General features: G+C 38.2%; 2 protein-coding genes across 3 annotated transcripts; one reads left to right on the forward strand and one right to left on the reverse strand.

Moving 5' to 3' along the window:
• Positions 1-249: 249 nt before the first annotated feature.
• LOC100183068 (recombining binding protein suppressor of hairless-like) lies at positions 250-6435 on the reverse strand. 2 transcript variants are annotated; one of them, XM_018814243.2, is made up of 13 exons: positions 6172-6434; positions 5792-6000; positions 5341-5393; positions 4512-5176; positions 4074-4262; positions 3653-3878; positions 3079-3253; positions 2761-2898; positions 2565-2677; positions 2349-2489; positions 1959-2120; positions 746-849; positions 250-605 (listed from the first exon to the last, which is right to left on the reverse strand). In XM_018814243.2, exons 1-13 carry the CDS (start codon positions 6360-6362, stop codon positions 377-379), a joined length of 2595 nt encoding a protein of 864 aa, XP_018669788.1. In that variant the 5' UTR covers positions 6363-6434; the 3' UTR covers positions 250-376. The 2 variants fall into 2 exon arrangements, with proteins under 2 accessions (XP_018669788.1, XP_026692781.1); XM_026836980.1 differs by having other exon boundaries at positions 2349-2677; positions 6172-6435.
• Positions 6436-7793: 1358 nt separating this feature from the next.
• LOC100186184 (b(0,+)-type amino acid transporter 1-like) lies at positions 7794-11974 on the forward strand. Its single transcript, XM_026836988.1, has 4 exons — positions 7794-9028; positions 9350-9537; positions 9926-10132; positions 11406-11974. The coding sequence occupies exons 1-4, from the start codon at positions 8218-8220 to the stop codon at positions 11424-11426; spliced, it is 1227 nt and encodes a 408-aa protein (XP_026692789.1). The 5' UTR covers positions 7794-8217; the 3' UTR covers positions 11427-11974.
• Positions 11975-12813: the final 839 nt, after the last annotated feature.

The following is a 12813-nucleotide window of genomic DNA, read 5'->3' on the forward strand; positions in this document are numbered from 1 at the left end:
TACGGAACGCGCGCACCGAATTTTAATCTACATTCTTACGTCTCTCGGTCTAGTTCTATTGCCACGTTACTCAGTTTCTTTGTGCTGCTTTGCCAGTAGTACTGTAGTTGAGTTAGTGTCTGCATTTAGTTCGTCTTTGATTGCTTTTAACTGTTAGATTTCAGGTAGGCTACTGTGGAACTATGTAGTTGCTTTGTAAGTTCTTTTTATGCTTGAAAATTAGCATTTGATCGTTTCAACCACAGATTCTTAGTACTTGTCTATTGTTAAATTCACGATAGCAAATGTCATTGCAACATTAATGCATTGAATCAGTAGAAGTTAGATTGCACATTTGAAAACACTGTGGCGATTTTATAATTTCTAAAATCAAGTGTCAGTCAAACTGAATAGTCGATTTCTGTTTCAAAATTTCTTTTATAGAAGGGTGTTTAGGAGCGTTCGGACCCGGTTCGGGGGTATAATAGAAATTGACCCCACATGGGTAAATTACACCGTCGTCCCGGACAAGGAGTAACGGAACTTTAACTGTTTTCTTCACGTATTTCCAGCCTTTCTGTATCTTTGATATGTCGGGTATGAAGCACATTATGGATTCAGAACACCTAAATGAGATTGAAGTATATTAGAACAATCTTTTTGGTAAAAACGGAATTGTTAACATATAGTATCCATGGCTTGTACTCAAAATATGAAAGAGACCTGAATTATTTTACATCCATGAAATCCACAAAGTGGGAAATACCTGAACATAGTTTCTGTCTCTACATCTGAGAACCAAACTGTGAGATTCGGTGCAAAGTTTGTTCCTGTAAATTCCGCCATCGCCACTTCGCCACCTCCGTTTATCTGCAAACAAAGACTTTTATGACGTGTCTAGTTTCAGGACTAAAATATGTTTATTAAGGTGGGGTAAATTGGACACATTTTCATTCTATTTTCTCATCCCAATTGGTAGTAAACAAAGAACATTCGAAGAATTATAAAACTGTATTCTCACGATTCCCATATAGACCGTTGTTAACTGTTTAAAACACGATCCGGATATTTGGATATGTGCTAACGGTATCCCATCTTCCCTTACCGCATTAAATGCTACTTCTTCCCAACCATTATGTTATGTCTATTTCAAAATCACCATGCGTTACGAAACCGCCATTTTTGTGTTTCATTGTAACGCTAATTCTTGATTTTATTCGAAAATATACAAGCAAGGAGTACTAGATATAGTGACCGAAGTTGTCAACCTCAGAAATTGTTATTTGTTGGATTATATTGGTGGCCTTTAGCTGATTTAATTCAAATAGGTAAACTTTGATTGATTAAGTTGCGAGCTTGTGTTAAACTGCTGACTACGCTTAACCGGTTGCGAATGACTTCTGCTCATAGTCAGAACTTGGATGTCGAGAGCGGATGCTGTACTTGTCGTGCCCAGTCTAAATTCTTCGGCGTTGCGTCATTTTTGCAGAACAATAAAGTGACAGAGCTGTATTGTTGCAAAACAAGCAACGTTTGTTACCGTACAAGTTTCCCTAAAAACTGCTAAGTCGACATATTGACACTTCGGTGCAAGACAATTGCATTTAAACATTCGTTCACAATTAAGGTTACATTTCAAAGACCCTTGACACGCCATTATCGCACTATAGCGCTGGTTGTTTTGCACCTTCAAAGACGCACGTAAGACCTTAGACCCATTAGCCCCAAGTGACGTACAGGAAATCGGGGTAACCTCTTTTTAACCCATAGGCCCCGTGGGAAAATGAAAGCAATATTAAACCAGAAGAATATGTTTCATAATTTCGGCATAGACTCAAACTATGTTAATGCCTATTTAATATATGGGTTTACGCACAATGTTTTAAGCTTGTCAGTGTCGTATATTCGGTCCGACCTTCTGCGCATGCGCAATAGCTTCGCTGATTACCGATCGACCCGAATATATCTCTATTTTTTACCTCTAGATTTTTCACTACCGGCACAGGAGTCACTGGTACATTATTAACCAGATTAAACGAGCTGTCACTCCAACGGTATTCCGCTTTTTCCGTTGATATAATCGTCCAGCAAGCGCCATCGCTCAGACAATCCATGCTAGGATTCTTCGTGCTCTGGGTCGCCTAATAAAATCCTTTCATTAGGAGAGGCAGAAAAATACGAATTATGTCGATCATTGCCATTTTGTGTATGTATAGCATCTATATGTATCTATATATGTACGTCCTCAATTTATAAGGGTGCTGAATGTTGCAGGGTTATGTAAGATTGTCTTTATAAAACCGTAATTTGGTGAAATAAATTACTTATACAGCAAAACGCTTAAACTTCAGTGCTTGGCGCTTGTTTACTTTATGAACGATAATCTTTTCCTGTGAAAGACAAAGATATTGACGATCCGTGTCCTTCAAGTACAATGCACATTTATGGAGTTGAGATACAGGTTCGTCGCTCAATACGCTTGCCATCTGTCTGTCTACTTTGCGTATTATCTGCAAACACAACATATTGTTCGAAAAATATGTTGACGCGAAATCAATGACGTCACGAATGACGTAAACACTTACCAAGCGCGGTAGAGCGTAACCGGTGACGGAACACACAAGTTTAACCGACGTCCCGTAATGCACGTACCCATCATGCACCTCGAACTCGTTTGCTTCCGGTTGATTTTCGTGAACTATAAATACATTTCGTGACGTCATTATTGTTTACGTAATATGAGGTCACGCCAGTGTTTTTGTTTTAAATCGTTTCTCTTACTTAAGTGAATGGCGAAAGCACCCCATTGAGTAGCGCTTGCTCTGTAACCATCTTTAGTGACGTGCAGATATCTCGTGGAAACTGTTTGTGATCGAAGTCGGTTGAACAGCGACACCTTGCTACCGGATGGTATGCACACTGTAAAACACATGGTGGCGCTAGTATACTTACTTTTGTTTTAAACATGATATCAGGAAAATCTTGTGCTAACAACAGAACACAGAAGAACGCACTAATACAATTTTGGAGTTAGAAAGCGATATTTATACGTTGTAATAAAAAAGACTGCATAATGTTTGTGCTTAGGTAATTACTTACGGTCTGTATTTTTAACAGTCTGTTTCTTTTTGCTTGGTTTGGAGATTACTTTGATTCTTTGTGAGTGAAATAATCCGATTTCTGAACCGTCTCCGTAAAACATCTTTACATGGATTTCAAAGTGCTTGCGTTTGTCGGAGTCTGGTGTGTGCAGTGTTTTTGCAGCAGCATAGTTCTAAAGGTTACTAGCGTAAACGTGTAGTATATAGTAAAGCAGGGGGAAGATATAGGACACCAATTTTCATTCTGTTTTTTCCGTCCAATTTGTTAGTACACAAATTAGAATAGACTGTAGTTAATTGTTTAAACCATGATGGGGATATTGGAGTATTATGTGATAAAAGTTATTCGTTAATTGCAATTTTGGTATTTGCTAAGTGAGGCGTATACACAGAACCCGCCGTCTATAACCATGGCCCATACTAAATGTTTTAGGTGTATTGAGGGGGGCATGGTCTAACCCAAGAGCGTTTCAACTCAAGGGGGTCAATAAGAACTAAACCACTAAAATATGCACAGTCTACATTGTTATAAATGTGAAGAGTTGGATGAAATGTGGTTTTGGATGTTTTACCTTTGCTGGGGGGTCCAGGAAAACTTGTTGCAGTTCGTTTTCACCTCCGCCCACTCCAACGAACAAACAAACTTCTGAAGCCAGTGACGTAGAGGGCTGAGAGGCGTATGACGTAGATGGCGATGGTGACGGCATTGGTGACGCACTTGATGACGTCATCTTTCGACGCTGTTTCGTTTTCCAACCAGTGCCGAGAAGGTGGACGCACGGAGGGGGGCAGAAGAATCTATAAAAGTATTTTGATTGGCGAACTTGGAAACAAACAAAAGGTCAAAGTTGTGAGTTTCACGTTGTCAATACGGTATAACCATAAACCAAATTCTTGTATATTCATGTTTAAAATCGGTTCGTTTTTTCAGATAGGCGTCCCTATATTAGTTATAATTTTTAGTTTTCTACACTTGTTTGTGATTGCATTTACCTCTTCTCGCTTCCATACGACTTTTGTGCGACTTTCGCGTGTAGTATCACAACTTTCATGTCTTCTCGCTTTCGCAAATATCGCCGCACGATGTCACCAAGCAGTTTCTTATCTGGCATTTTCTTTTCTTGCGCGACAAGCATTTCTTGCGTGAAGCTGCTGCAGACGCTGCTTCCAACCGAGGCTGACCTGCCACATGTAGAAGTTTAACACCTTTGTAATTGCTTTACAATACTGTACAATGTGTATGGACGTTTTGGAATAATACGGGGTAACTCCTATAAAGCCGACATGAGGTGTATGAAGCAAAACAAGCGTATTAAACCGATCGTCGTTTTCGGCCACGCAAGGATAAAGCAAGTTATGTTCATTTATTCATAGCATAAACCATAAAAACAGAAAAAATCAAACTAGCAGAAACTGTTAATGTAATTATACCTTTCATTGATTTCCGAGCTTGGCGTCATCACTCCTGAACCCGCTACTGTCTCACGTGACCCAATGACGTCACCATTTATTGTGACCAGTTTGCGATCGCTGAGTTTGTGCGGAAAATAATTTTCTGTAGATGCTTTACGTTTTCTTGTCTGAGTTTCTGGCGGATCCAAGGATTTTTGTTGGCCCGCTGTCGTATTCGGTATATTTGCGCTCTCTTGTTCTCCGTAAACGACAGAAAGATTATCTGACGTGTTGAGTGGTCGGTTAGAGTCATATTGAATAGGCGGCGGCACTGAGCTAGTTGGTAGATCCTCATAAATTCTCGGATAGTTGCACTGCACGGCTTGCTGAAAGTCGGTTACGTCTGCACCATTTGAGCGCTGGGGTATAGGTTCAAACCCGTCGCCCCATGGTTTAGTATATACACATTCACTTTCAACAGAATTAGTAACTTGTTCAGTATCTGTGACAGATGTTTCAATATTTCCCTGGTCGTCTTGTATTTCGCGTTCAATAAAATCCCCACTAATGCCTGCGTTCCTTGTAGCAAGCGCTAACACATCTTCAAGCGAGTCACCATGTACGTTTACCAAACTAATATTCCCACTTTTTCTGTGATTAGGATCAAACGCCACATCGTTGCCTTTATTTGTCGGCGGAATTACCTACAATACGACAACGGTTAGTAGCATTGTCTTCCCCAGCAAACATCTTCAAATTGCACACTGTATGATTTCAATTGCTCTCAGCGCCTAACCATGGTTAGGCCAAATGCATTCCGCTTCAAACATGCATTAACTTGCGAGCTCGCATATGATGTGTAAATTACCTGTTCTGCTTGTTCTTCCATTTTCTCCTGGTCAATAATGTTCTTGGCACGACCTGCGATTAACACAAGCTTGTAAACAGTGAAACCGTGACTATTCGTGTTCGCTTATACCTCAAACATATTAAGTAAACATATAGGAGTTATTAATATTCCCCACGGACACAACAGGTGCAGAATTTTCACGTGTTATCTTGAAGTTAAACAACACAGAATGTTTCTTTGTCTATTCTCGGTGTAAATTTTTTTATAACGGTAAAATGCGTAACTTTATAAACTATATAGTCTTATTTCTCCGAATTTCTTGGCAATATGTGCGAAATATCGCTAAAAATGTAAAGAAACTTAGCAGATATCGTTTAAAAACTATGGTTTGCGGCAGAGACACAAAACAGCCGTTTTTAAAAATAGCCTGCACGCCCTGCACTCTCAATAAAAAAATTACGTTGTTTACCATTAACATTCTGTTGATTTTCCTCTTCAATTACATCCAGGTCTTTTACAAACGCGATAATACCAGGAGGTCCTACAGACACCGTGCTGTTTCTCCGTGTTTTATTTGACCCTCTGTCCCTTCTTCCGTCCCCACCCCAAGCGTCAAAAACCGGACATGGTGTCTCCAAAAAACGTTCGGTGTTTAGAGGAGCACTTCGGTTCAAAAATCTGGCAACAAAACGAACCGATAATGGCATCGGAAAACCATTGTTTTTGCTTTTTACTTCACTTATTTTTTAATATTTTCGCTCTTTGAAATATAATTCATCGGAAATAAAATTGAAGTCTACACCGGGAACCAAAGTTTTACCTTGTTATATTTCTTATACAACAACGAACCTGTTTTCGCTCGTTCGATCATTTGACGTTCCAGCATTCCCGGGTGACGGTAGGGACCTCACCCACGCCAATGTTGGGTCATCTTCTTCGCTAACCCCAACCAACGAGTAGTTATCTGACCCCGAAAACCCCAACGTTACATCCTGATTAGGAGTAGCTGGGGTCATAGGGGGCAAAAATAAATCCGCCATGCTGGACTTCTTTTCAAAAAAACTGTTCTCTAAATGTACATATCTTTATGTTACTTCTGCTACCTGAAAAAATGTAAAGATTCTTTTAGTGGCTCATCTGGTATAAAAACGTAGTGCATTTCTGACGTTGTATATACATCGACTTCAAATCTCACGTCGTACTCTGACTGTACCTTACTCGTTTCGGTTATAATCAATTTCTAATCAACCTAACACTGAACGAAAGCTGACACCGTCGGTGGAAGGTAAAGGAAAGCTCCTACCCTGACTTGCCCACGCTCGCCGATGAATATGCGATCCGCTTACATGTTTGTCGGTACAGTGGCACGCGAACTAAAGATCCGGTTAAAAGGTTAGAATAACTTACAAGAAACTAAAACAAACCGTGTAACTTGAGACTATTGTCTAGTTTTAGAATTTGTTTTGTGGAATCAATTCGATTTATTGTTTGTTACTTTATTCAGGCATTGTAAGTCATGTATCTTGTGACACACACAGTGGGGTAAGATGGGACAGCTTTTATTCCTTCTTCTCGTTGGGGTAAGATGGGACAGCTTTTATTCCTTCTTCTCGTTCCATTTGGTAGTAAACAAAGACAATTTACAGAAGTATGCATGACGGTTTTGGGTGGTGCCATATCTAAATTCTTAATTGTCGCATTTAATCTTCAAAATGACAAAGTCGAATCAATATATATACTCTTTAACTTTAGAATAAATCTTTAGGTGTATATGTTACGTCATAATGTTGAACTAACGTCATAATGATTCCGCCATCCAATCTTTGATTGTTCACGTGACAGCAGACGTCTCGCATCAGCTGATTACCCCCGCCTTGATTGCTCCGCGCATAAAACGCCTTTACTTCCCAGCGAGTTACCTCGTTTCAGTTCAGATGACCATGGTTCCACACCAAGTTACAAGTTGGAAGGTTTTAAAGAGTTTTCATGCAAGGTGTAAGTTAAGTGTTATTTCATTACTTTAGTATTATAATATATAGCATTTAAACACATATTCTTACTTATGCTACAGTATATGAATATTATTGCACTACGTTATACACAACAATAATATACTACTAAGTTTTGTGCCCTGTGTTTATTACTTCATTATATTAGTTTTCAATTATTCTCCCTATATATATCTTTATAACGTGGTGCAACGTCACATCCGTAGATCTATTTCTTCGTCCGTATATTTTTAAGCCGTAAGCTGCTAGGGTTTTGTGATTCAACAACTTCGACGCCTTGTTGTTGCATTTCATGCAACCCGTGGTTTGGCATCAGTTATTAAGCTGCAAATCAGCATTGGTGAGTTGGTAAGTTTTCCTATAGTGACTCATTTAATCGTATAAATGAATGGGGTAAGTTAGGACACGGGGCACTATGGGACAGCGATTCAAGTTTAAATCATCAATCTAATATCGTAGTTTAATAAAATAAGATAAAAATCTTGTATAGTTTGGTTTTGTAAAATAAAATTAGTTTAGTTTTGTGAAAAAAGAGCCAATATTTCGAAATAAAGTTTAGTGCTTAACTAACCATTTTTGCAAATAATCATCACTTCAAACTCTATGCTGCAAAACTCTTCACTAACGGGGCGATTTAAAACGTTACATATTGACCAAAAGCTTTCAATTTCACGGCGTTAAACGAGGTCGAATAAATATTTGTACTTTACCGACAGTTAAATGATGCAGTAAAACCGCTAATAATTGTTAGCGATTGCTGTAGTTGCACGATCCTTTGTCGGAAGATATCAGAAATATAGTTAAATATTATTTCGTTCCGACATATCGGTCAACAGGCGTTACCGCAGCTGTGTCTGATATTAATTTGAATTGAAACAATATAAATATGAGTGGAAACTCTATTGGGAAGGTTGAGGAATTTCGTCTGAAACGGAAGGTCGGATTCTGGAGCGGTGTTGCTATAGTTACCAGCGCCATGGTTGGTTCCGGTATTTTCGTATCTCCGGGTGGAGTTGTAAGTGCTGTCCATGGTAGTGTTGGGCTCAGTATGGTTGTATGGGTTGTGTGTGGAATAGTGGCCGCCCTGTCCACACTTTGCTACTGCGAATTGGGAGCAGCATTGAAAGAGTCCGGGGGTGACTTTGTCAACTTTGAAATCGCGTATGGAAAGATGGTTTCATACATGTATGTTATGACCTTTATATTTATGGATGTCGGTAGCGGTATTTCTTTGCAAGTCTTCGCTGCTTATTTTATCAGTGGATTTATTGGTGCCGGGTGCAAAGCTCCCGATATTTTCATTAAACTTGTGGCCTGTTTGCTTTTAATAAGCCTGAGCTTCCTAAACAGCAGAAGCGTACGTTCGGTTGTAAAGATCGAAATAGTTTTCACAGTTGGAAAGTTCCTAGCAATGTGCCTAATCAGCATTGGAGGGATAATACGTCTTGTAAACGGAGATCCAGTGGGCAAAGAAAACTTTCAGAATGCATTTGCTAGCGAGGGCATGGCAGGTATTACAGCAGGCGACATCGGAATTGCATTTTACCAGGGCATGTTTTCCTACACCGGGTGGATGGTTCTGAACACAATAGCGGAGGAGGTAACGGACGTTGGACGTAATCTACCAAGAGCATCGTTGTTTTCTCTCCTCATCGTAACTGTTATGTACATGATTGTAAATATTGGCTACTTTTCAGGTAATTTTCTCGTTATTGGGCTGTGTAGTTATTTTTCGTGAGAATTTAAAGGACAATAACGTTTAGGTGTAGAGAGGTGGGAGACTTTATAGTAGCCGGGATTTGTTTCTAGGAAATAGGTAAAAGATAAAAAAGCAATCAAATTGCTCTTTTTGCAGAGACCAAATCAGGGTTAGATTAAATTTATTGCAGAATATACTCTATATAGCGACTTCCCTTTAATTATAAGCTTGAGCAATACTCTTATATCCTACACTGCCTATATTCATCAACACACCATACCAATGTATTGGATATGTCCTGATAATGTTTTGCACACAGTTCTTTCTGTGGAAGAAATGATGACGTCACCAGCGGTTGCCGTGACGTTTGCTAACCAAGTCTTAGGACCAATGGCGTGGATTATCCCGTTTACCGTGTGTGTGTCAACACTTGGCAACCAAAACGGCGCATGTCTTCTACGGGGAAGGTTGCCGTTTGTTGCTGCAAGGAAAGGATATTTACCAAAAGTAAATCCAGCGTTTCAATTAATATTAAATTACGATATTATACCTATAGTAGGGTGCGGAAAGGTGGGACAACTTTAGCACATAATATCCAAATATCTTAATCGTGTTTTAAACAATTAACAACGGTCTATGGAAGTCGTAAGGGTATGGTTTTAGAATTCTTTGAATGTTTTTTTGTTTACTACCAAATGGGACTGGAAAATAAATTGTAAAGGTGTCCCATCTCCCCCACCCAACAATACGCTTGCGTGGCCTGTTACGATACATTCTCTAATGAAGTCTTGACGGATGGATGACGAAACTTCGGAAATACACTACGTTTTTATACCAAATAAGCCACTACAAGATTATTTACCTTTTTTTGAACCTAAATAAAATTTTAATTCAGATATTTTCAATGATTCATGTGAAGTATTACACTCCCGTACCTTCGCTCATTCTTAACGCTTTTTTCGGCATAATATTCATATTATGTGGGGACGTCCAATTTTTGATCAACGGATTCGGATTTGTTATGTGGACAGTTTATGGTCTCAGTGCAGCAAGTGTTATAATTCTGAGATACAAAAAGCCAAATATAACAAGACCTTACCGGGTAAGTTGGTTGTTTACAATTCGTTTAAAGTTTGTTCTCATAGTAGAGTGGGGGAAGATGGGACACCTTTTCATTTTATTTTCTCGTCCCATTTGGTAATAAACAAGAAACATTTAAAGAATTATAAAACCGTATCCCCGCGACTCCCATAGACTGTTGTTAATTGTTTAAAACACGATCAGGATATTTGGATATCATGTACTAAAGGTGTCCCGTCTTCCCCCACCCTACTATATCAATCATTTTTCGTCCTGGTTTTTAAAACCTACAATAATTCTTTGTGTTATTTTCGTTTATTTCAGGTGATAAATTCGTTTAATAATCTAAGTCAACAAGAATTTTGAATTGTCCCACTTTACCTCGCCTGTTTGCGAACCGTCTAATAACTCGTCGTGCGTTTTAATAGTGCTGTCAATTAATGAGGGTATGATACTACAAATTCATGGTATCACTAAAAAATCTTCTTATACTTTGACTTTTGTAATACAGTATATAGGGCAACATGAAGTTGTGTACCAATTCCCCCCACTACCCTACTATGCGATTTCGATATATATATTATATATCACAAAAATGATTAAAACATAAAAATGTTATCTATACATAAAGGTGCCGATTTTCATCCCGATTCTCACCTGCCTACTCGCCGCTACCTTCGTTATATTGCCGGTGATAGAGAAACCGAACATCTTCTATTTTCTTTCCATCGGTTTCTACATACTGTCCGGGATAAGTTATTACATATTCATGGTGAAAAAATTAAGTCTACCCGGAATGAAAACTGTCACCTTATTGCTACAGAAGACACTGCTTGTAGCAGGAACTGACTGGCACGTAACAAATGGCTAAATTTTGTGTACGTGGTCGTGTACCATAAAAACTTGAGTTATATGCGAGAAAAAGGTTGAATATATGTTCAACTAAAATACGTGGCAGGCAGCAGTCGATCATAATTTAAAAAATAAAATTTACATATTGCATCTTTGTTAAAACTCTGACCGTGATTCGAAACATAATTGCAACGGTTACAACGTAATTAACCCGTATGTTTTATTTTATTACATTATTATGAAGTATACGTCCATGTGACGTATACGTTCATGTGACATATGTTTGTTTCCATCCTATATATTCTGTCGTGCTAAGATAGTCCGTATCTGAGATTGGCTGGAAGATTTATGACACTGTCTAGCTAAATGAAATTTCCTCATGTAAAGATTTATATACGAAAAAAGACATGAATAATTTTCATTGTTTTTTATTTGCCTCCCAGCGTAACGCAACATTGTCTTGAAATGCTGAAACACAAAAATCGGACTAAGTTTGCGGTCGAAGAACATTTCCATTGAAGAATGATCACCGAATAATTGGAGAATATGAAACTTACCTTTTTATTGCAAAGCATTTTCCAACAAGGATTCAATTTCGATGGTATCAGCGGCACTGAATGGGAAAAAAGTTGTGATTAATAGTTTTTTTTTAAGTTGTTTTGATTCTTTGCTTAAGTGATAAACTACATTATTCACTCATTCAAATATTGAAATAGAGTATTTTTCGCTAAAACAAACTACATTCGTGAGACTATACTTAGGGTCTGCTATAGGTAGTGAAGTTTTATTTACCAAAGTTTACAGATGATATAGGGATAATATTTACTCTAGAATGCAACAATATAAAAAACTTACTCTTTTAATTCTTTGGCACTCTTTTTATTCTATTGCCAGCTGAGGACGCAACGACGGCTTGTCCAGAAATCCTTGTCTTCGCAGGTTGCAGTATCTCAGAATATACCATTTTCTTAAAAAGCTGTAACAGCTCAAGTCGCTCTAAAGGAAGCAATGTAAAACGCGCACGGAGTAAAATGTCATTCCTTCTCGGAGTGAAATGTCTTGACTTTTTTACTTTAATTGTCGTATCTGCAGTTTGACATACCCTCTTCAGAAACTGATACGCTTCTAATGAAAATGTCAGAAACGTTTCATTTAAAAATGTTTCAAAAAAACTCGTGTTGGAATATTCCACTATATATGCTCGATCGCATCAGGCCCCAATGGAAAGTAGATAAGACCGTTCGTATAGGTTAGAGTAAAATATTTTTGTAGGTTGGGGTCCTTTAATGTTCTTATATCATCATAAGTACTTTGTGGGATATTTTTGAACGAACCTTGGGCTTGATCACTTGGTTTTAGAACAATTACGTTAAAGTGGTTTTTCTGTTCTGAATACTCACACAACAAAACTTATTCCATTGAAAATTGTCAAGGTGACAACCACCATGCATAATTCGTCACTATGATCGCAATCTTTTTAGTTTTTAAAGCTAAACTGTTATTTAAGTTCCAAAGAAAATAGTCGCAATTAAAGAGTTGACCCTTGGTGGTGCATACGCGGCATGTGAAAACTTATGCTTTATACTCAGTGTATTAGGTAATGGTTATAATTATATATTGCCCAGGGTCTGTGGTCACTGTAAAGTTGTTTACCGACACGGAGCATGAGGTTGTCTATATAAAGAAACTTTGTCATTAAAAATAACGTTTAAAAAAACATTTTGTTGACGTCAATTCCCATAAGGCATAAGTTAACCTATCGATGACAATATATTTTAACCGCTTTTTAAATGCTTACTTAAGAAGGTTTAATTCGATTTATTTCCGAATCTGTTAGCTCGTGTGACTCAC

This window comes from Ciona intestinalis, chromosome 12 (genome assembly GCF_000224145.3).
Source record: "Ciona intestinalis chromosome 12, KH, whole genome shotgun sequence".
Classification (NCBI taxonomy): domain Eukaryota; kingdom Metazoa; phylum Chordata; class Ascidiacea; order Phlebobranchia; family Cionidae; genus Ciona; species Ciona intestinalis.

Excerpts from the sequence above, each read along its gene's own strand:
- LOC100186184 (XM_026836988.1), top strand. The coding sequence starts at position 8,218 with ATGAGTGGAAACTCTATTGGGAAGGTTGAGGAATTTCGTCTGAAACGG. Across the intron at positions 9,538-9,925 it reads GGAAAGGATATTTACCAAAA|ATATTTTCAATGATTCATGT; the intron begins GTAAATCCAGCG and ends ATTTTAATTCAG. Across the intron at positions 10,133-11,405 it reads ATATAACAAGACCTTACCGG|CGTAACGCAACATTGTCTTG; the intron begins GTAAGTTGGTTG and ends TTTGCCTCCCAG.
- LOC100183068 (XM_026836980.1), bottom strand. The coding sequence starts at position 6,362 with ATGGCGGATTTATTTTTGCCCCCTATGACCCCAGCTACTCCTAATCAG. Across the intron at positions 5,394-5,791 it reads AAATCAACAGAATGTTAATG|GTCGTGCCAAGAACATTATT; the intron begins GTAAACAACGTA and ends TGTTAATCGCAG. Across the intron at positions 3,254-3,652 it reads TCCTGGACCCCCCAGCAAAG|AACTATGCTGCTGCAAAAAC; the intron begins GTAAAACATCCA and ends AGTAACCTTTAG.